This window comes from Notolepis coatsorum (genome assembly GCF_963971535.1).
Source record: "Notolepis coatsorum genome assembly, chromosome: 8".
NCBI lineage: Eukaryota > Metazoa > Chordata > Actinopteri > Aulopiformes > Paralepididae > Notolepis > Notolepis coatsorum.
This window is the reverse complement of record NC_140172.1, coordinates 102,007,435-102,032,283: the sequence shown is the minus strand read 5'-3', so window position 1 is coordinate 102,032,283 and position 24,849 is coordinate 102,007,435. Positions and strand designations below refer to the sequence as shown.

The following is a 24,849-nucleotide window of genomic DNA, read 5'->3' as shown; positions in this document are numbered from 1 at the left end:
GAGACTAAATGATGGAAGAAGATCGGTGACTGTCATGCACCAATCGGAGTCAGTGCCAAGCAGTAGGAGCCACAGTACCCCCTCAAGAAAGGAGAAGTGGAAGATAGTGTGCCCCTACTGTGAGAAAGAACACTGGCTGTCACAATGTGACTCATTCCCCAAGATGAATGCGGAGGAAGCGAGTCAATGGATAAAGTCCAACAGACGCTGTTTTCGCTGTGCGCGATCACACATGGCAGCCGAATGCCGCTTAAAGAAAAAGTGCAGTCGGTGCGATGGAGCCCATCTGGACATACTCCACGACAGTAACAGACGGCGGCCTCCACCCGCACCATCAAGCAGCAAAGCAAGCGTCATGTACATCGACCCCGCCAGCAGCAGCGGAGCCAGAGTGCTCTTAAAGGTAGTCCGTGTGACATTGAGCTACCAGAATAAAGTCATGGACACTTACGCCGTCCTTGATGACGGGTCAGAGAAGACCCTTCTGCTCGCGTCCGCTGCGGCCCAGCTAGGGCTGCGGGGGAGCGAAAACCAAATGACAATTCGGACAATAAGAAGAGATTTGAAAACGATAAAGGGCGAGAATGTCTCATTCTCTATCGCAGCAAGCGGCCAGCCCGAGCGACGGTACAGGATTACAGACGCTTTCACCAGCCAAGAAATAGGACTGTCGCGGTACACATACCCCGTAGCCAAGCTGATGGAGAAATATGTACATCTACGCAAGCTACCGATCCCACTCATAGACGGTGCTACCCCGACACTGTTGATAGGCTCCGACCATGCAGACCTCATTGTCCCGATAGACCGGGTTCATACCGGACCCAGAGGCTGTCCTGCAGCAGTCGAGACCCGCCTAGGATGGACTCTCCAAGGCCCACTCGCCAAATCTCTCAACCGAACCACAGCCACTAGCTGTCTCCACTCCAGAGTCACAGAGGGAGACACCGCACTCCTGCAGCATGTAGAGAGGCTATGGACCTTAGAACAAATGCCCTTTAAGAACGAAAAGAAAGACATTCGCTCTAAAGACGACATCTACGCCATTAACCTCCTCGAGACGGGAACAAAGAGAGTCCCAGTCAGCGGCGTGTTGAGATACGCCACGCCACTCCTGCGGCGGGAAGGGATGCCTACCTTTCACGCAAAGAAAGACGCCACAGAGCGGTACCTACTAAACACAGAGCGGCGCTTAGCCAAGGACCCCGCCCAAGAAAGTGTATACCGCGCTGAGATTGAGAAGCTCATCACAGCAGGACACGTCACAAAGATTGACATTAAAGAGGCCGACCAGACGACTGAATCGTGGTACGTGCCCCACCACAAGGTTCATCACAACGGCAAAGACCGCATCGTGTTTAACTGCAGCTACCAGATCGGATCCCAAAATCTGAATAAAGAGCTATTGCCCGGTCCTACACTCGGCCCCTCCCTACTAGGCGTACTACTCCGCTTCCGCCAGGACAAGGTGGCTATCAGCGGGGATATCAAAGGGATGTTCCTGCAGGTGAGATTAGTAGAGGAGGACAAGCCCCTGTTGCGGTTCCTATGGAGAGAGAGGCCAGGAGATGAGCACCCAGCCATCTACCAATGGGAAGTCCTCCCTTTCGGAACTACATGCAGCCCATGCTGTGCTACATTTGCACTACAGAGACATGTCGCAGAGGACCCAGCAGCGGACGAAGAGGTCCGACACAGTGTGAAGAACAGCTTCTACGTAGATAACTGTCTACAAAGCGTTTCGACCCAGGAAGAAGCCGAGGCTCTCCTACTTAAACTCCGCGCCTCTCTGATCAAAGGCGGCTTTGATCTCAGGCAGTGGGCCAGCAGCGATCCGCACGTACTGCGCAGCCTCTCCTCCGAGGACAAGGCAGCGAGCAGCGAGACCTGGATGGCCACAATCCCAGGAGAAGCCCAAGAGATGACACTAGGACTAGTGTGGCGCTTCAAAACAGATTCGCTCCACTATAGACACAAACCCCTGACCACGGAGCAGGGAAGGTCGACGGCAATACCGACCACCAGACGGAGTGTGTACAGAACACTCGCCCGACAATATGACCCGTTAGGATGTATACTACCGTACACCACCAGGGCAAAGATGATTGTACGAGCATTGTGGGACAAGGACCAGGGCTGGGACGACCCCATTCCCGCACACCTTGCATCCACCTGGAGAGAGTGGGAGATGGAACTCCACTCACTCCCAGGCGTTAATATACGCCGAAGCTACTTCCCACCCACGGTGAGGCCAGAGGCATGTAAAATGGATATACACGTCTTCAGTGACGCCTCCGAGGTCGCCTACGGATCAGTAGCCTACTTGCGGGCCCAAGAAGAGGGGGGAGAGATCTACACAGCATTCATCCTCGCCCGCTCGAGAATAGCCCCACGCAAGCAACAGTCTATCCCACGTCTAGAGCTCTGCGCAGCCCTCGCAGGAGCGCATCTAGCCACGCTCATCCAACGTGAGCTCACCATTCCGGTGCATAGAACAATCCTGTGGTCAGATTCCACGACAGTACTCGCCTGGATCAAATCGGATTCATGCAAATACAAAGTCTTCGTGGGAGTCAGAGTCACTGAGATTCAAGAGTTAACCGGAGAGTTAACCGGAGAAGCAAACTGGCGCTATGTTGATACAAAACACAACCCAGCTGACGTCATCACCCGGGGAATGTCCCTAGATGACTTAACCCGTCGTAACATCTACAGTGACGGACCAGCATTCCTCAAGCTCCCGGAAGGAGATTGGCCCACGCCCACCCCGAGGGAAGCAAGTGACGAGGAGGCTGAGAATAAGAAACCTATGTTCTGTGGATTGAGCACTGTTGTCTCCGCAGACCCCAACATAGACGATTGCATTACCATAGAGAGTGCGCAGCAACGGACATTCCTGCGGCACCACCCAGAGATTCAGTCCCCCGCTGATATGTCAGCAGCTGACTACGAGGAAGCAGAACTGCTTCTACTGCAACGAGCCCAGAGAGACTCGTTCCCCGATGAACTAGACTGTCTACAGGGAGGAAAGCCCGTCCCATCAGACAGCAGATTGATTCATCTGGCCCCCGAGAGTGACACACATACCCTCATCAGAGTGGGTGGTCGCCTGCGGAGAGCCCCCAATTTACCGGATGACATTAAGTACCCGATCGTATTGAACAGCCGACACAAGGTCACAGAGCTGATTATAAAGAAATACGACGAGGATGTACACCACGCAGGAGCAGAGAGAGTCTTCGCGGAGATCAGACGTCGTTACTGGATACTTCAAGGAAGAGAGGCGGTGCGACGCTTCCAGCGAACCTGTCTAGACTGCCGAAAGTGGCGCGCGCAGCCCAGCATACCACGGATGGCTGACCTACCTCCATGTCGCCTCCGACTCGGCGACAAGCCATTCCACTCAACAGGCATGGACTGTTTTGGCCCGCTGCACATAAAGAAAGGAAGAGGCACCGAGAAGCGGTGGGGTATTGTATTCAAATGCATGACCACCAGAGCGATACATATCGAGCTCCTTCCGACCATGAGCACAGACTCATTCCTTATGGCCTTCCGAAGATTCACATCACGGAAAGGAAAACCGTCTACATTATTGTCCGATCACGGGACAAACTTCAAAGGCGGAGAAAGAGAGCTGAGGGAGAGCTTCCAAGCTATGGGCCCAGAACTTAAGACCCACCTCGCTCCAGCCCAGATTGACTTCCAATTCAACCCCCCAAACGCACCCCACTTCGGTGGAACTTGGGAACGAGAAGTACGTTCTATAAAGACAGCCCTGTACGCAGTACTTGGGGCCCAGACTGTGGCGGAAGAAGTCTTAATGACAGTCCTCACGGAGATTGAGGGAGTATTGAACTCAAAGCCCCTCGGTTACGTCTCCAGTGATGTAGCAGATGTCGACCCAGTCACCCCCAACACCCTCCTGATGGGGCGGCTAGATCCCGCGTTACCCCAGACAATGTACCGGCCTGAAGAAGCGAACGGCCGACGAATGTGGAGGTACAGCCAAGTATTAGCCGACAAGTTTTGGAGCAGTTTCCTACTGCACTACCTACCGTCTCTACAGACCCGCCGGAAGTGGGTAAAAGAGAGAGACAATTTGACGGAAGGAACAGTCGTCATGATTATTGACCAGTCACTACCCAGAGCTATGTGGCCGGCTGGCCGCGTAAGCAAAGTGATCACCGGTGCCGATGGCAAGGTCCGAGCAGCTGAAGTACTCGTCCAAGGGCGCACTTACACCCGTCCTGTGGCGAGGCTCATAGAACTGCCCCGACTCCCAGACACAATCGATGATGACCATGACCCTATGACTTTGTGAGTTGACTGACCCTTACAGCGAACCCTTGAGTGGTAGACAGTGCGGTTTAATCTGTCTCTGCTTAACTAATTAGGTTGGGACCAATTAGGGGGCGGCTGTTCTGAAGGATCAGATTAAACCGAATATATATATTTATTTATATATATTTAATTGTATTTGTATATCCCCTGATATCCCTTGTATATTCCTTGTACAATATGCATTGAATATCCCTTCTAGTCTACTGAACATCCCATAATAGTCTCCATTCTACCATTGGACGAGACCTTGGTGCCAGGTCGCCATACCCCTCAGACCAGGTTCAATCGTACCGCTCAACATGTATGGACAAGTCCTAGTTCCGCGTAGGAATATGTCTACCGCACCACTAATGGTACTATTTATTCATAGTGCGTATATATACTGCGCTATTAAAGTAGAACTTTCTTTTAGTCCAGTTCCTTACCCTCCAACAGAGTGACAGACGCAAAAGCCTCCCCGCGAACCACGTGTGGGCAGTAAGGCCAATTCGGCCCAGTATCGGCATTGAGACATCGTGTATATTAATATTTGAATAGTCATATTTGGCACTATATCGTCGAGTTGGACGTATTCTATTAAGCTAATAATAGTCTATTCATATATAGTGCCTCGTGCGGTAAGAGTTCTATAGTAATCAGCACCCCCATCGTTTCGGGCATCAGCTGGACGCTTATCCAGGGTGGTTGACCCCACGTGAAGCTGCACCCGAGGAGCTCCAGGCCAAAGAGCGAGTGGACCTGTATATTGGATTATTCTACCGACGACGGCTAGCCTTCCCCGGCTTGGATTATGCTTTGAGTACTTTGATTATTCTATGGATAAAGGCCAACACTGCGGTGTGTTGGAAATACCCCCCCCGGAGAGGACGACAGGTGAGACGGCGCTCTGCACAGTGAGGTCGCCTCACGTCTCTCCGTCGTGGACCGGAGGACGCCGGCCACAGAGGGTCCAACTGCATTCATCTGTGGATCGAGGATCGTTGGGCACCGTGTCGCACAACTGTGGACTCTCCCAAGATACCCTCGGCCAGACGGGATCCAGCCAGTGACTCTCTAACCCCCCCCCCCCTCCAGCTGTCCTACAAGCAGTCGGAACCTTCCCCTAGTGTATCCAGCTATATAATCATTCAAGTATCATCGCTATTGTTCCCTAAATATTCCAGGTTGTATATTTGCTTCCTGCGCAATCAGAGATTGGACATTCGATATTGATCTACCTACGAATACTCATTTGCCATAAAAGTGCATACTATTTCAAATCATAAATGTAATTAAGTGATCGTTGTACATACCTTTTGCTATGTATTAAAACTCAAACTTTCGATTTGGTACATTTGTGTTGGATCCGTTTATCAGGTGGGAGTGTTCAACATATTCATACCTAGTACTGGGTGGCCAGAGTCTAAAGTACAAGAGGTAGTGGTAGTAAGTATCATATCTAACCATACAGTCAGGGAATTGTACCCCTCAGTTACAATAATAATAATAATAATAATAATAATAATAATAATAATAATAATAATAATAATAATAATAATAATAATAATAATAATAATAATAATAATAATAATAATAATAATATAATAATAATAATAATAATAATAATAATAATAATAATAATAATAATAATAATAATAATAATAATAATAATAATAATAATAATAATAATAATAATAATAATAATATATTTGATTTGTAGGGTGCTTTATAGTTGTGGACAGGCATGCGTTGCTGACTTCAAAGCTGGTTGCACAGTGTTTTAATGACGGCACGTGCACGCGCGCTCCCGGGCACGTGCGCACGCTCCCGCATATGCGCATAAATGTTCCCTTGTGTTTGCACTGACTAAAGACAATGCCTAATTGCCTCTACGAATGGAATGTAACACATTTCATTCACAAGTTTTGTGTGAATGTATCTGAGAACGTATTTGAACCTGACGACCGGCGCTATTGTTATGCAAAGTAACCAGGTGGGTACTTAGCGAGTTGGCACATCAGTCGAGTGCAGCGCATTCCTGTGTGCACGCGCGTGCACATCCGTGCGTGCGCATGCTTCTGCTCACAGAGCCGGTTGCACAGCGTGCAACCCCGTCCCATGAGCAACGCCCCACTGGTTGTGGAGCAAATCCCAAAGCGCTACATTGTAAAAGAACATAAAAGCGAGCGAGAGAGTAAAAAAATATATATAAAAAAATATATAATATTATTACATGGCGTTTTCACATTCGCCGAAATGCTTGCTTGTGATTGGTCAATAGCGCTCATCAGAGGTCCGATATTACTCGATAACGGACCTCTGCCAAACAATAATGACCGTTGTGCGCAGCTGGACCAATCAAGCCCACTACACACACCAGTGGAGGCTGCTGACCAAATTTTTAGGTGAAGCACAAATTATTATATTATATTATATATTAAATAATATTTTTAAAACATCCCCCACTGTGTGTCAGTGGTCAGTGGACACAGATGAAAACATATTAACATTAGGTGACAGCGGACCTGACCAGATGAAAACATATTAGGTGACAGCGCACCTGACCAGATGAAATCATATTAGGTGACAGCGCACCTGATCAGATCAAAACATTTTAGGTGACAGCGCACCTGACCAGATCAAAACATATTAGGTGAAGGTGACAAGGAAGCCACAGACTCATACCCCCCCGACACTCAACTAACCGCCTCGGACAGTCCTTCATACCAGTGGCCATCAGGCTCCACAACAGTGGGCAGCGACTGCTGCCAGATATCGACCTAGAACTAATAGGAACCCAAGTAGGACAATAACACTACCTTATGCATACTGCACCTTATGTGGATACTGTGATACTGTGAATAATGAATAATGTATATTTCAGTTAGTTAGATAATTATATTGACCTATTTGTTTACACTGCTTGTGTTGTTTTCACTACCTGTACCCCCCCTTCCCCCATGCTGCTATGATGCCTGAATTTCCCCAAGGGGATCAATAAAGGAATATCTTATCTTATCTTAAAAGGAAAGATGAAATTACCTACCTGGGTTCCATCCTATAGAGGCAAATCTTTCCTGTGACAAAATGGGATCCAATGTAATAAAACTAAGTCAACCAACGAACTAGATTCCTGTACCGGATCTCCTCTCTGGTAAACAAGAATACCTTGAAGACTCTAACAGGAGCACTCATTCAAGGGTACTAAGACTATGCTTGCACCTCATGGTACCAAAGCACCTCAAAGGCACTAAAAACAAGATTACAAACATCACAAAACAAACATGTCAGACTACTGCTTGACCTTACTCCTAAAACCCACCTCACCCCTGTCCACTTTGACAACCTAGGATGGCTTAGAGTAGACGACAGAGTACAGCAACTTGCAATGGGCCTGGTCTACAAGATACACTACACCACTAAGATACCCATGTGCATGTCGAAATACTTCCCAAAGGTCAGTGAATACCACGACCACAACACCAGAGGGAGTTCCACAAATCATGTTCAACCCAGATAAAATAATAATAAAAAAAAAAAAAAAAAAAAAAAAAAAAAACGTTTTTTTTAATAAAAGAAAATAGTCATAACTTAGAAATTAGATTGCATAGGTCTATGAATCGATATCGCGATTCTGTTTCAATTAATTGCCCAGCCCTACAGTGTGTACAGTAAGTTAGCTTGGTGATTATCATTGTGATGTAGGCTAAGCTGCCTAGCTACTGTTAGCATACAAGCACTGTAGCCTACTTACTTTTTCATCCACAACGTTTTTTCTGATCCAGATGCATAAATCCACTTCTTCATGTTGCTCAGTTGCTGGTTTATACTTCGGTCCTAATGTTGGCGCAAAGTTTAATTTAGCCTGACTTGTTATAGCTGTACAGCTTACTAACTACTAAACAACAACTTTCTCATAGTCTCAACTTTCACATAGTCAAAATGGGTCCAGCTGCATGTGAGGAGGATAGGTTTAGCTCGGGCCAATCTCAAGTTTCTCAAGTTTCTTTATTAGTTGTCATACAGAAGTACAGAATACTTTTATACAAAATGCTTCTTTATGTTACATTTTGTATAAAAGTATTCTGTACTTCTGTATGACAACTAATAAAGAAACTTGAGAAACTTGAGATTTTCCCGAGCTAAACCTATCCTCCTCACATGCAGCTGGATCCATTTTGACTTTGCAATGCAGAAATCTCTGATTGGATTTGCAAGGCTGCCAATCATATTCAACCTCTGTGTATTGGATGTCAAGGGCTGTCAATCAATCAATCCTCCATTCAATGGCAAGAGTTTAACTGCACAGACCGTTCTTAGATGAAGTTAATAGCCTATTTTGATTCGCTGTTATTTATTATTTATTTAACAATGGGTCACACCTGTGAAGTTTTCTTCACGAATAATTACTGCAGGCAATACTGCAGTGCAGGCCTGCTCAGAGCTGTCAATTTTTTTTGAAGAAAAAAAAATGCACTGGCATTTTTTTACAGAGGAAAACATTTATAATAAAAAAAAATAATAATAATAATTTAAAAAAAAATATATATATATATATATATATATATATATATATATATTTTTTTATATAGGTATATGTAAATTAATAATAATTATGAATTATGAGTGAATTTGTGTTTCACGTGTTGTCATAGAGAAACCTCCACTGACACACACTGTATCAGTGCTGCTCAGCATATGCACAGCTGCACTCAGTCATGCAATCAGACCACAGACCTGCCGGCTGCCGATAATAATAATCACTTTATTTGGGCTGACAGAGCCACAGAACAACTGCGTCTGCATTTGATCTCGTCTTGTCGATGAATTAGGTATATTGTTAGTAAGTTAGCCATGTAATAAGCGGGATAATGTATAGCCTATACTCTGTCATTGTCGCAAAATAATTGACCTTCACTGACGTTTAAAACGTTCTAAACTCTGTGTCAGTCAATTATTTTGCGACAATGACCTCGTAGCTATACATTATCCCTTACATAATTATAATCGATTATGTTCTGTCACTGCATCGATGCTGAATCGAGATGTATCCAGCTGCAGGACCGCAGAACCCATACGAGGCTCCTCCCACTAAGACACTCTCAGGACCGCAACACTCTCAGGACCCATACGAGGCTCCTCCCACTAAGACACTCTCAGGACCCTCGCTCCCATTGGCTGATTTGGGTCACGTGACCGTCACAGGGTCACGTGACCGTCCCACCCAATGGCTGAATTGGAGTATTGCACCGTGCGGGATTGATTGATTGATTGATTGAAAACTTTATTAACAGATTGCAGAATGGGTACAGTGACCGTCACAGGCCCGGATTGATTGATTGAAAACTTTATTAACAGATATTTATGAATGTTGTTGTGTACATGTTGCAGGCATGTATCCCCTCCCTACTTCCCATATCCCCACATGGAATGCACCTGATTAGATAAATGATATGCTGGTGCTCTAGTCCGACATCTAGTGGCTGAATGTTATCTATAGCCCCTTTAAGCAAAAATCACAAGACATGGTAACTGTAACAATAGGATTGTTCTATTTAAGTGCTGTTGCACGTAGGACTCTTTTAGATGTGACATCGAGGGTTCACTTGTGGTGGAACCAAGCTTATGTATAACGATAACAACGGTGAATAAAGTACAAGTAAGCAAGACTGCTTTCACCACATGGAAGGTCAGGATGTAGTATGGAACTCTCCTCTCCAATAAGGAATGTCCCCCAATGCAGTATGGAACTCCCAATATTTTTAAAGGAACACTCCAACATTTGGGGAAATAAGACTTGGAATTATTGGAAGGTGTATTTCTTTACTTCACCTGCTTCCAGTCATTGTAGCTAGGCTGCAACCGGACCTGTCTCTGTACTAAACACACAGAGATGGACTTGAGTAATCCCTCGAGTGTTCTGGGGACACTTTAATGAATCCATACCTCTAGCTCCTGTTCCAGAGAGGAGCTGTCAGGGAGGAAGGGGCTGAGCATGTCGGCAGTGACGGATAGGTTGGGAGGAAGGACGCATGTCCGGCGCACCACGAGTGGGTTACATCCGTTGAGACACTGATAGCCAAAGAACCAGTCCTCTGACCAATGGGAATGCACAAACTCTGGAGTAGAGAAAGGGGGGTGTGGTGGGTGGGAAGAGAGGTTATGAGAGACAGATAGAGATACAAGGGAACTGAATTATGTATGGCTGATGATGTTGATGATGTCACTCAGTGCTCCTAATCTACCCCACAATGCAAAGCATTTACTAGATCCTCTTTTGTTGTTTTTCTAGCAGATTGGTGCTATCATTAGCTACCAAATATTAGAGCTAATGTCAGCTACCAAATGGTGCAGCTAACACTAATAATCAAAGACCACCTTTGCACTAACTACTGTTAGCTATAACACTGATGTTTGGTAGCTCTAATGCTGGCTAACAGCCAATTATTGTTGGATATATGCAAATTTTTTAAACAATTATGTATATGCCACCAAGTGCATGATGGGTGTTTTTATCTCCTACCGGCGGTGGCGTTGTTTGTCCCATTGTGGGTGAATAATGTCTCCAGCTCATTGAAGCTCTTCCAGGGCTCAGCTTTCTCTGCAAAACCACTCAGATAGTGGATATTAATATCTGAGCTGAGAGTGAGATTGAAAGAGAAAGCCAGAGAGAAATACAGGGGAGAGGGTGAGATGGATGGAGAAAGAACACAGGGTTGAAAGAAAGAAAATATTAACAAGTATACAAAATATAAAAAACAGTCAGTCAGACAGACAGACAGACAGACAGACAGACAGACAGACAGACAGACAGACAGACAGACAGACAGACAGACAGACAGACAGACAGACAGACAGACAGAGGGTCCCCCATTTTCAATTCATATTGACATTGATTGATTGATTGATTGATTGATTGATTGATTGATTGATTGATTGATTGATTGATTGATTGATTGAAACATACTGACTGTACATACTATGAGACTAATACTAATACATACTATGCTAATATGTCTACTCAATGCACTATGCACTATGCACTCAAGAGTGTAGCACTCTTGACGAACAATATCACTTACCCTTAGGTGTCAGAGTTGTACCCTTCCTGCTGACTTATTGTACAGAACTTGTAAGTCGCTTTGGATAAAAGCATCAGCTAAATTACTAAATGTAAATGTTATTACTGGGTCCCTAATGCATCAAAGGAAAAATAAATGCATAAGCCTATGCATTAACCAATCTCTCCTAAAGCTATGCAATGTAAAAATGTAAACTGAATTAAGAGTTCATTTGGGTGTCAGAACTCACACAAACATTTGTCTGGCCTCATAAATCTAGAGTCCCATTGATCCCCAGATCTTATCCCAGTTACATCACCGATTGGACGGTTCTGTCCATAGAAAACTCTTTACACTTTAGGAGAGAGTGGTGCGTGTTTACAAATACTAACTGAACTGTCCTGGGGCACAGGAAAAACATATTTGAATTTCTTAAATGGGTGGTATTCCCCTTTACTATTTACTTTACTATATAAAATTGAATACATTTTCAAATTGTACAGTGAATTATGGGACAGTCACAGGGAAGGAGAGTGGTCACTTCACAACTAAGCTTTAGAGTTTGAAATGTCCTATTCAGATGTTTTGTATCTAGAAATACATCAGCCGATATTCATTTTGAAAACGTCCGATACTGACATACAATTCAAGCCTATTATTGACCTTTTTAAACCATCACACAATTGACATGTAGCTGTTTCAATGTATATCTACAGTATATAAACTATAACAAAATGTGTATTACCAAAAATGCTCTAAACGTGACATTCTGACACATTTGTATGTAACAAAAAAATTATCAGAATAGGGCCTATAAAATTACAACATATTGGAGTGCTATATCGTGGTTATTGCCACCGGTGTGCTGTGTCATAGAAACAACAAGGCCCTAGGCCTCATTGGACACCATGAACAGCCCTAGGCCTCATTGGACACCATGAACAGCCCTAGGCCTCATTGGACACCATGAACAGCCCTAGGCCTCATTGGACACCATGAACAGCCCTAGGCCTCATTGGACACCATGAACAGCCCTAGGCCTCATTGAACACCATGGACAGTCATAAGCAACCAGTCTTGGTACTACACTCAACTTGGTGCCTCAACTGATCTTCTCAACTGAAGACCAATTTCCGTGAATATTATTATTTCTGTAGTATTATATAACCTCACCTTTTGCGTGTATAGCTGAGATTAGGGCCAAGATCGTTCAAAGTAGTTACATCTGCACAGTGTGGAGCACCATCGATGTGTGTACGCCATCTACCATGGTGATCCATCAGCCATTATACATGGAGAGTGAGAGAGAGTGAGTGAGAGTGAGAGTGAGAGTGAGAGTGAGAGTGAGAGTAAGAGAGAGAGAGAGAGAGAGAGAGAGAGAGAGAGAGAGAGAGAGAGAGAGAGAGAGAGAGAGAGAGAGAGAGAGAGAGACCGTACTCCAGTATTAGAATAACAACAATAACTATAGGGATAACCTTGTTATATTATTGTATCTAATGTGGCCTATTCAGGGTGTGGGCTGGTAAATGATGGCAGTGGTTTACAAGGTTTTCAGCTCTTCTAGACAATTTGTAGTCAATATGCTCAACAAATTCATAATCTTGTCACAATAGGATTTTTTTCTATTCTAAAATCAAATTTAGTTGTGAAAAGATCTAACTGGCTGGTGGAATTCTGAATGCACTTACCACTGTGGATAGGTGACAAAATAGTTTCATGCACTTAATAGGAATGGGGAGGACCTTCTCTTATGTTTGATTATTTAATCTAATGTTGGTGGCTTCTTTATTTGTATTCTAACTACATTTACTCATTTAACAAACTGAATATACAAAGTAGTTAAATATTCAAAACGAGAGACCTGGGCCCTATTCCCCGTACCTGGTTCAACTAAGTCGATCAAGAGTCCCATTATCCAGATTCAGTTAACCCGATGTTTGAAGCCGGGATTTTCCTGTTCCTCGAAGGTGGATTCAGTCTCGTTAACTCAAACCAGACTTGAGACCCAGGATAAGTGCGCGCGGCCGCTTCAGTTGAAAAGCCATCACGTATCGATAGCAGAGATCCTGATTTTCTAACGGCATTGATTGATTAATTGATTTAAAACTTTATTAACAGGTTGCAGTACGGCTCAATCGCCTCGCCGACAAGTTAAATGCGTTATCTATAGGCTAATTTTAAGTCCCTCATTACCCCAATCAATCAGATTATATTTCTTTAAACTTGCCTGCTGGCAGTAGGTTTATGGAATGGATAATCAAATGAGATCTTGCTAGCGAAAATAATTAGTTAAACTGTTATGCAGAATAAGGATACGGCTCTCTTACCCATTGATTGATGTATGGTGGATCTTTTACTTATCTACACTGTGGTGTAATGGTTTCTGCTTTTGACTTTCACACAGGCGGCCCGGGTTCGAATCCCACTTCTCCTAGTCTTTTCCTTCTTTTTGCAATGTAGGAATAATTCTATTTGGTGCACGTTGAGAGCTATATAAAGAATGACATCCTCAATGCATGTAGATTTATAATATTTTAACTTAAAACTAGGCTACTTTTGCGTATAATCATTAATATTATATTCCAAAAAAATTATATTGGAAACACGGGGTTTCAAACACCGGTCGCCCGGTTGCCAGGATTCAGCACTAGCCGCTGCGCCACTGTGCCAGACGTGATATACTCATTGTTTATGCATTAATGGACGAGAGACCCGTGTTTAGAATATTTTTCTTACCAAAAAATGAAGTTTTATCTCTTTATTCTCAAATGCATTAATGTGACGTCAACGGCTCATTCAATTTCTCAAATCCGTCAAACAGCGCATCTCATCAGACATTTTAATCCCAGTTACAATATCACACAAAAACCACAATCCCCGCATAGACACTTCAATTTTATGCTTGAATGAAACACAATCCGGCGCTCCGTTAAGCAAATCTACAGCGGAGATTAATATATGAAACTAATCAGAGCCAAACGGCCGATAGGTTTCATTCATTAAAAATATCCCCGCGGGATTCACATTTGCAATGAGCCGTTATTAAAATAACCACATGCAGCGTGTATCGCGACTCCGAGCGCCGTATATGACGTGCATTATTTTATTTAGGACAAAGTAAATCTATAGGCTCAATATGATTTATTATCAGCATTTAGTTCTATTATTATACATTTCAAAAGCCCCCTCTAGGAAAACGAAGCACAGAAACGTAATTCAGAATGGTATAATGCAGATCCTAGACTGTAAGAATAATTTCAGGAAACAAGCTGTCACTTCTTTGCGGGGGCGTGGCCATGGTTCATCCGGCTAACTGAACTTAAGCCTGCTCTCGACCAGGCTCAAACTTTTTGATCTGTTGTCATGGTGATTTAGACCAGGGGTTCTCAACCTTTCTGCTGCCAAGGCACCCCTGTGTTCAATAAAATATTCCAGGGCACCCCTACATACGATAAAGACTTTTTCGGTCCTGTCTTTTTTGCTACAATGATGATACAATGATTCTTTATTTGCCGTGCTGTCGTTGAGATGTTTTGTTGTTTGTTTGTCTTTGTTGCTTGTTGGTGAATCTGCAAATATGAATTGCCCCACGCGGGATCAATAAAGTTGTCTGAATCTGATGACAAAAGTGCTTGCTTTCAAAATAATGTTTATTTAAGAAAAAACTGAAAATCATGTATTTTTTTTTTAATACAGAAAAGGATCACTAAAGTGCTATCTGTTGCAGCTGCACTGTTCTCTATAAAAATAGCATATTTGGATAAGTTTGACAATTTCTCAAAAACAGAAAATCATGTATTTTTTTTAAATACAGAAAAGGATCACCAAGTTACCATTTCTCAAAAATAAATACAGAAAATAAGCACTCGTTCACTCAGTGGACATTTCTAGCTCAATGCGAGGTCCGCTGCTGCTGGCTAATAATACGGTCAATACGTGGGGAGATCTTTGACAAGGCAACACGCATGTCATCATCAAGGCTCAACTTGGCCCTATATTTTGTTTTCAGAGCTGTCATGGATGAAAAGCCAGCTTCACACAGATATGTGGGGCTGAATGGTATCAACACCTTAACTGCAGCATCATGAGATACTTGGTACTCAGCACCAAACTCTGAAACTAGCTCTCCAGGTGGTATCAGATGAGATTTCAATGAGTTCTTCCAAGAGTTGTGTCAGGAAGCTTTGTCTCAATGTTGTCTGTAAAGTCTTTTTTTATCCAGAGTGACTTAATGATTTTCAGATTTTTAGAAATGGTCAAACTTATCCAAATATGGTATTTTCATGGAAAACAGTGCAGCTGCATCAGATAGCACTTTAGGGATAATTTTCTGTAATCCAAAAAATAATTTGGATTCACTATAAAGTGCCTGTTCACTATAAAGTGCCACGTTTTGATATATTGAGCTTTAAACTTTAAGTAAATTTTTTGGAACACGCAACCTAAAACACTTTCCTCTCCCAAACCGTTCCTGCAATTGTTTTATGTTGCTGATCATGGATACATTTATTATGTATTGTATTTTTTATGTTTAAATATCAACATAATCTGTCTGTCCACCCTCAGTACATTTACTATCAATATAATATAGTAGTCTGACTTCATCATATCTTTTCAAACGCACACACATAAGAGTATCATAATGACCTAAATGTTGCTAGCTTTCGGAGCCTAGTTATTTAGCTGGAGCTGCGCGTGGGCAGAAATGAGACCCGCTATAGGATTTTCAAAATAAGACTGTTGTCATTCTATATTTTTAAAGAACATTGCCAGGCATCTCGCGGAACCCCTGGCAGCTCTCCGCGGAACCCCTGTGTGCCGGGGAACCCCTGTTGAGAACCGCTGATTTAGACAATCCAGCTTCGGGGAATGGGAAGGTCCGGCTTAAGTCAGACTTGACCGAAAGTTATCCGGCTAACTCAGTTATCCAGGTACGGGGAACGGGGCCCAGACAAGAGAACACTTGTTCAGGCTGTTACCTGATGCGGTTCCGTTTGCGTTGCAGATCTTTATGTCTGTGGTCTCTCAGCTTCTCCTCTGTCTCTGAGTTGAGCAGACACACTGGGAAAAGAAGATAACCAAACAGAATGACATACTGTGAGATTTGAGATTTACAATTATATATACCTATTAAGCCAAATGATTCCTCCCAACTACAAAACCTTGAGGCCTGCTTGCTTTCCGTCAAAAAATGGATGTCGCAAAACTTTCTACTCCTTAATGCAGATAAAACTGAGATGTTAATTGTTGGCCCCCCAAACCACAGAGGCCTGTTTCAGGACATCTCCCTCAACTTTGATACCTGTCACGTATCCCAGAGCTCCACCATAAAAAACCTCGGAGTCATTTTTGATTCCTCCCTCTCATTTAATGCACATATAAAAAATGTCACCAAAATTGCATTCTTCCATCTTCGTAATATCGCAAAAATACGCCCCATTTTAACTCTGGCTGATGCTGAAACCCTGATTCATGCTTTTGTCTCATCACGTCTGGACTACTGTAATGCACTTTTTTCAGGCCTACCTAATTCAAGCATCAAAAATCTTCAACTCGTGCAAAATGCGGCTGCACGGATACTAACTAGAACTAGAAAATTTGATCACATCACACCAGTTTTGTCCGCCCTACACTGGCTTCCTATCCAAGCCCGTTCTGACTTTAAAGTGCTACTCCTCACCTACAAAATTTTAAATGGGCTTGCACCGCTCTATCTATCCGATCTCATCTCCCGATACTCGCCCGCTCGTGCTCTGCGCTCACAAAATGCGGGGCTTCTATCGACCCCTAGGGTTAAAAAGAAATCCGCCGGCCACAGAGCCTTTGTCTACCGCGCTCCCTACCTGTGGAACAAATTACCTGCCGTCATCAGGGGCGCCTGCTCTGTCGAAGCTTTTAAATCCCTGCTTAAGACTCATCTTTTCTCTCTCTCCTTCAACCTACCCTGATCTCACCTGGTCGGGGACTGACCTTTAGATTAATCTGTGTAGTTTAGTTATGGTACAGGGTACTACATGGTACCACTGGGTAGTTTACTACAGGGTAGTTTAGTTAGGGTACAGGGTACTACATGGTACCACAGAGTACTACATGGTACTACATGGCACTACAGGGTACTACATGGCTCTACATGGCTCTACATGGCACTACATGGCACTACAGGGTACTACATGGTACCACAGGGCACTACAGGGTACTACATGGCACTACAGGGTACTACAGGGTACTACAGGGTACTACATGGCACTACAGGGTACTATAGGCTACTACATGCCACTACAGGGTACTACATGGCACTACAGGGTACTACATGTCTGCTCCTTTGCAGCACCACAAACATGGGAACTCTCTAACTCTTCCCCCCCCCCTCTTCCCCCCCCCCCCCCCCCTCCCCCCCCCCCTCCCTCCCCCCCCCTCCCTCCCCCTTCTCTCTGAGTGCCCGTCTCCTGGCGCTGACTAAGGTGATGGATGCCTCGGGGTCTTGGCCAAGATTGTAGTGACTGCTCTACATGCACCTCCGAGGCCTTGGATCAGTTATTCACCGTCGTCTGTCCGTGGTCCTGTCAACTGATTAACAGTATTAACAGACTGTTAACAGATTAACAGTCAACGCGGTTTCATTGCTGGGTTAAGTACTTCTATTCTATTCACATAATATGCTTACTTCATATATCTACTCCATTCACATATATGCCTCTACCACTTGTATCTATTGCTATGTCCGCCCACTACAATCTCATGAGCTGTCTAACGCCTGTCCCGTCTCCCTGTCCCCCTATGACTTGCTGTCCTGGAGTGTTGACCGGAGTGTTGGACGTCCCGTGATGAAGGCCGGGAGGTTGCGACCCCCTCTGCGTGCCCCCCTGTCTCCGGAGGTCTCGTAGTGGTGACCGGAGTGCCGGATGTCCCGCGATGATGTCGGGGAGTTCGCGACCCTCTCTGCGCCGCCCCCTATCTCCCTGTCTCCGGCTGTCCCTGAGCAATGACCGGAGTGTTGAATGTCCCGTGACTAAGACGGGGAGGACGTGACCCTCTTTGCGCCGCCCCTGTGCCTCAAATAGATCCGCTATCAGCTCTATCTTTAATCTTTCAAAATGTTCAGTTGCTATCGCTATTAGCTCTATCTTTAATCTTTCAAAATGTTCAGTTGCTATTGCATGCACTCATCTGTGTTTCACTACACACATGAGTGCATGCTTACCAACTGTCCGTCTGCAACACTACTATCACCAACATCTAAGAAGGGAGATCCCCCCTTGAATGGCCCTTCTAAGGTTTCTCTCCTCCACACTGCCTGTGGAGCTTTTTTCCCTATTGTTAGGTTTTAGTGAGTTTTTCCTTACCTTCGCGTGGGGTATGTCTGGGAGTGCTTGCATTCTTTCATTTATTTGCATTCATCTAAAAATGTTTGGACCTTATGGTGTTCTTGTTCTGTTCTTGACTTATTGTTATGTTTTCTTCTTGACTTGTTTAAAGAAGACCTGTACGGCCCATGGGGACATTAACGAATAAATTTGATTTGATTTGATTTGATTTCAGTACTGCTGGGCTGCAGACATGGTGCTGTCGGTCACAATATAGTACAACATCAAGTGTTTCATTATTACACTTGTTTATTATTAAAATAATTAATTTTATTACACTTGTTTTCTGTGGGTTTGCTATTCATCTACGTTTGTTTTTAATTATTTTCCAATGACGAGTATCCATTTGTCGGACAGGGCTGATGTTGAGTCCATCTCCAACAGTTTTGTATCTATCTGATGGACAGAAAAGTTTGAAGAGGCTGAATTCCCCAAGGGAATCAATAAAGGAATATTTTATCCTAACCTTAACTTTTGGAACTGATGGGTATGTCACTATCCGTAGCGAAGCTCTTGTTTCTGCAAATGCAAACCTTCTGTAGTGTGGTAGTGAAAGCTTAACCGTCTGTAGTGTGGTAGTGAAAGCTTAACCTTCTGTAGTGTGGTAGTGAAAGGTTATAACCTTCTGTAGTGTGGTATAGTGAAAGGTTAACATTCTGTAGTGTGGTAGTGAAAGGTTAGCCTTCTGTAGTGTGGTAGTGAAAGGTTAACCTTCTGTAGTGTGGTAGTGAAAGGTTAGCCTTCGGTAGTGTCACTAGTGTGGTATTGAAAGGGTTAAAGCTGTGCTATAGTATAGAAGAAAAACAAACTCCTAAATCCTCAGAAGAACAGTTATAGTTTTGTTTGGATTAACAATGACATATGTCTCATATGATTGTTCTTGAGTGATTTTACCTCCCAAAGTGGTAAAGTGCAGTGTAAAGGAGTGTGAAAATGGAGTCAATTGAGGACCTAAACAGCCCACAACACAATCCATTAGGAGTAGATATAAGGCTATTGGAACTAATTCAAAAGGCTTTTATAGGGATAGATTAGGTGATATGCTGCAATAAATAAATAAATAAACAAATAAATAACAAACAAAAACTCCAGTCTCTATAAATCTATTTGGTTTGATTTGAGTTATTGAGTTAAGATGAGGCACTGCCATTGAAAATCGCAATTCTGCATATTTCGCCTCTACGACTACTGTAGTTTAATGAAGAAAATAAAGAAATAAAATATAAAAATAAACAAAAAATATTACGGTTTCGCATTTCTGTACGAGCTGCATCGTGTACATCTAATGGTCTGGCTCCGCTGCTGCCTCACTCGCCAGACCACAGACCGCCTCTCTCTTGCTCCACCTTGTTTACACTCCCCATGCCATTTATTTCCCTGCTCGCTTTATCTCTCTCTCCTTCTCTCCCGCTCCATGTATAATTTAGTTGTTTAGTGTTTCTCTGTCCATGTATTATGTTCCCCAGTCTCATTGAGTTATTTCATCTATCTATGTAAAGGGATAGCCTTGAGATGGACCCCACGTGGAAAGAGGAAACAAGGGAGGCCAAAAACAACCTGGTGGAGAGCCTGAAAAGGGCAAAGCTAAGTTGAGGCGAGGGCACAACATGCTACACAGGATAGAACCAGATGAAAGCAGATAGGTATGTTCCGCAGGGAAAGACAAGGATTAAGTACAGGTAAGTAATATGTCATGTTCATGTCTTGTCTTGGTTCAGTGTATTGTGTTCCCTGTCTAGTTGTTAACCCACCAGATGCAGGTTAACTATGCAGATGCTGTTAAATATGCAGGCTGACATAGTTGTAGTTCCCTGTCTCGTTTCCTGTAGTCCTTTGTTCCCCCGCAGGTGTCTCTTGTATGTAATCTTCCTAAGTGTGTATCGTTTGTCCTTTGCCCCCCTGTGTATTTTACTCTCTGTTTTCAAGTGTCTTCAATAAAATACCTACTGTTAGGTGTCAAGTACGTCTTCTATGTTAGTCTCATCTCCAGTGTATTCTCTAGTCTAGTCTGTTCTAATTTGTATTGCCTTTCAGTTTGTTCCTCCAGTTTTCACTTTGGGTTAGATAACCAGGCTGTCAACCCTTGTCTTCTGTTCCTGTTTTGTTTCCTGAGTTCTTCAATAAACACCTTTGGATACTTCCACTGCCTCAGCCGTCCTGCGTTTGGGTTCTACCACATTCCAGATCCAGACAGTAAACCAAGCAACTGAAAAAAGTCAATGTCCATTTTCTCACAATAACATGTTCCCTTTACGCAAAACATATTTTCCCCCACCTTAACTTGTAGATACTACCACCAAATATGACATGGTGCTTCTTAACTTAAGAATAGCTCTTTATTTAATTATTTGACATTTTTACAACACTGTCTTTTATCATTTCCATTTTATGTGGTATTTTACATGAAAGACTTGTGTTTGTGTTGACATTTCTTCAACAACGAACATCTGATTGGTTGTTAATATTCAGGCTTGAATCTTGCCAAGTGGTGTTCCTTGGGTCGCATCAGAAAACTAACACCACCATCTCGTTTGTTGTCAGAAAGTACACACAGGGTGCAAAACCACCCATCAATCAGAGGCAGGTGAAAATCCAGTTTAAAGCTGCTGGTGCCTCTAGCAGTCTTTGTTGCCACAGCGCCAGGCATTAAAAGTGATGCAGAGCTTGCTCTATTTCTGCTTGACATACTCTTGCATTTCTCTGAAGTTGCCTACCCCACCTTTAATAGCCAATCCCTTACTGTTCCCATTGCGCAGCTCCATGTCACCATCTGCCGACTGCAGCCACTTGTCGCATGGGAAGACCTCCATCTCTGGATCACAGCAACGACAAAGTTATTTTCTGATCAAGGGTAAGAACTTGAAGTATAGGCTCACATTAGTGGCAACAGAAAGTGAACCCGTTATATTCCATTTCAAATTGTGTGACACAAATGCATATTATGCAATTTAAAATGTAATTAAATGCCCCTGGTGACATCATTTTGACATGGTGAATCCTGCAATCCAGACTTCGAAAACTTGAAATATCTCCAATTGGTAATACTGACACTTGTACATTCGCGCAAGGCTCTTCGCCCCAGGCTCTACTAATGTGCACTATGTTATTTCACTGTGTTGCCTTCCTGTAAGGCACCCTTTCATGACGTGAGGAGCCTTCCTGATGTGGGTAGCCCTACCTTCTTCCCCCTGCTGCTGCTCGTGAGTCAGTCTGCGGACCTCCACCTTGCTGCAGTGCCAGGCCAGGTTCGGGTAGCCAGGCCGAGCCTCTAACCGGAGCCGCACTAGAACCACGCGTCCCACCGGACTCTCACACCGCACGCTGACCACACACGCCTGGAAAGACACGAGATTTTGCTGTGATCAGGCACCTTCCTAATGAGGTGGAAAGAGATCTTCTGTAATTAAAGTCAAACCTGAAGGGGAATGTTGCAGATTAAAAAAACATAAGAAAATGTCTATATTACCGTCAGGAGGTATTGTGGTCATAAGCAGAAAGTTCTAGTTGGTTCCAGAACTGGGATTGGCAGGTGGTTCAGGTCACATGAGCAAATTCACACCTTGAATGCAAATTTGGCACACCCCTCAGATGTAGTGCAAAAGAGAATCCACGACAAGATCTGAGGTCAAACTGAGAGCTTAGTTGAGTACCTGAATGAGCCACAGAAATCTAAAGACAAAAATCTGTGTCTGCTAGCCTAGCTAGCCTAGCTTAGCACAAATTAATGGAAGCGGATACGGAGCAGCTAGCCTAGCTGTTGGCCAAAAACACAGCTCCCAGCGTTTTAAGCTAGGTTAGTGGTCCAGCTCTTCCATTAATTTGTGCTATAAGCTAGCTTGCAGCTGGACATTGGTATCTATTGGTATTCTTGTCTAACTCTGGAGAAGACGGTAAGCACATTTCCCATAATGTTTGTGTGTTCCTTTAATGCATGTTAGCATTGTTAGCATTCTTCATTGAAACCAATGGTAACCACTACCTGCAAGCAGTAGGCCTACCCTATATGGTCTCAATAACCATGCCCATACCTGCCCCCCCCACCCCCCCCACCCCATGCTGCTATGATGCCTGAATTTCCACAAGGGGATCAATAAAGGAATATCTTATCTTATAAGTAATGGAACAATGCTACCACACTGCTTTTAGGGTAGGGAAATATCATTTATTGAATTATTATTATTATAATTTTTTTTTACATATTCCCAATTTAGTCATTATGCCAATTCGTTTCCTGGTTGTTACACTGCCCTACTCTCGTCTGGGGGGGATGTAGACTACCTCATGCCTTTTTGACATCCGACAGCTATGATATTCACTGGGAGAATGTAATGCACAGGGAGGTTCACACAATCTCTTCCAGATCCCCTCCCTGCTGAAGGCGTCCCGACCGACCAGTGGGAATCGCTATGATTGATTGATTGATTGATTGATTGATTGATTGATTGATTGATTGAAAACTTTATTAACAGATTGCAGAATGGGTACAGTACAGTACAGCTCAATACATACAATTGTTAAGGGGATGCAGACCAGAGAAAGACTTTCGTCTTGTTTACATCAGGGTCCTCCATTTTCAATTCATCATAACATATATGACATACACGACATACAGATAGACAGTACTGCTACATCTATACATTTATGACATACCAGATTTGCAAATACAGTACAGTTTGTGATACAAAAATAGTCCAGAAAAGAGAGTATACATTTGACGTAGAAACTGTACATTGGAGGATATTGGGTGGGTGGGGGGGGGGGGGGGGGGACTGTACATTGGAGGTGGTTGGGTGGGGGTGGGGGGGTTGGGTAGGAGGGGTGAGGGGGGACACTGTACAACTGTACAAGCAAAACTGTACATTGGAATATTGACAAAACCATACTTTGTCATTTACTGTACATTGGAGGGGGTTGGGTTAGGACATTTACAGGGGCCAGTTTCGAATTGCAGTTTCCCGTAGGTGTTCTTTGAGAGTGGTTTTGAAAGTGGGACTCATACCCGGCTCTCATACCCGATACTCATATCGGCTTCCCACCTGTCAACACTGACAATTGTGTTTGTAGGGACGACTGACCAAGCTGGATGTACTGCGGGTCCAAAATTAACGTTGGTGTTTACATGTTGCAGACATGTATCCCCACTCTACTCCCCACATGGAATGCACCTTATAGGATAAATGGCAAGCTGATGCTCTATTGTGACATCTAGTGGCTGAATGTTATCTATATCACCTTTAAAAGATAAATGAAAAGGCAAAAAGAGATACAGCATAATACATATAAAGCCTATGTAAAGACTTTACTTGTGCATCAAATTTAAGTTTAGTTACTATTTTAATCTAACTCTTTCCTTTGATGTGGGACTCACCCCCCCAGGCAGGAGATGCTGGTCAGCCTCATTCACAGTGATGGGCGGAGTCTCTCCTTCTGAGCCAATCAAGTTCAGCCTCAAGTAGCTGTAGGTTCCAGAAGTGGGTGAAGGTGACGTGTGAATAATCATCTCAAACTCCTCAATGGAACTCACCATAACTGAACCCTCTGGACTGAGCATTCCTGCGATACAGCAAAGACACAGAAAAAACACCAACCTTAATAATCATTATCGCATGTTCGGTCAAACCAAGGTGTTTGTTGCGCTAACACATTTTGTGCATCGTGCATTTTTTAATATGAGGCAATACGTGCCACAGTGTAATGGAGTTGGAGAACTCTTTTAAATGCTAGCATGAATGACGCATAACACATCAACCTGATTTCACTTCAAATATGTAAATAAAGTACTAATCGACCACAGAAAAAAGGTACATATTGTACATTATGTTATAGCCATAAGTAGTATGTATTTTATCAAAAATGTACAATGTGTACATATTACAAATAAGTACATATATTACTATTCAATTTTTTTTTTTTTTTTTTAGCTTTTATCTAGTGCTGTCAGGCGATTAAAAAAATTAATCTAATTAATTACAGGATTTGTAATTAATTAATCTAATTAATCGCATTTTAATCGCATAACCATTTTATGCCTGATATTCTATATTATATAATCATATTTCAAATTGCATGTGTCCGGATGGCAGAATTCAGTACTGTATCTA

At 43.5% G+C, this 24,849-nt stretch overlaps 1 protein-coding gene across 4 annotated transcripts in view; it reads right to left on the bottom strand.

Moving 5' to 3' along the window:
* The window catches only part of LOC311233195 (polyunsaturated fatty acid lipoxygenase ALOX15B), an 81,562-nt gene that overhangs the window by 44,451 nt on the left and 12,262 nt on the right, over positions 1-24,849 (bottom strand). For 3 of the 4 annotated variants that reach the window (XM_084320116.1, XM_084320118.1, XM_084320117.1), the window contains exons 2-8: positions 24,117-24,301; positions 21,927-22,083; positions 21,489-21,560; positions 16,364-16,445; positions 12,558-12,647; positions 10,847-10,962; positions 10,270-10,442 (exon numbers count right to left, since the gene is read on the bottom strand). In XM_084320116.1, coding sequence (XP_084176242.1) covers positions 10,270-10,442; positions 10,847-10,962; positions 12,558-12,647; positions 16,364-16,445; positions 21,489-21,560; positions 21,927-22,083; positions 24,117-24,299 — 873 coding nt within the window. In that variant the 5' untranslated portion in view covers positions 24,300-24,301. The remainder of the gene's footprint in view (positions 1-10,269; positions 10,443-10,846; positions 10,963-12,557; positions 12,648-16,363; positions 16,446-21,488; positions 21,561-21,926; positions 22,084-24,116; positions 24,302-24,849) is intronic. The other variant, XM_084320119.1, reaches the window with a different exon arrangement.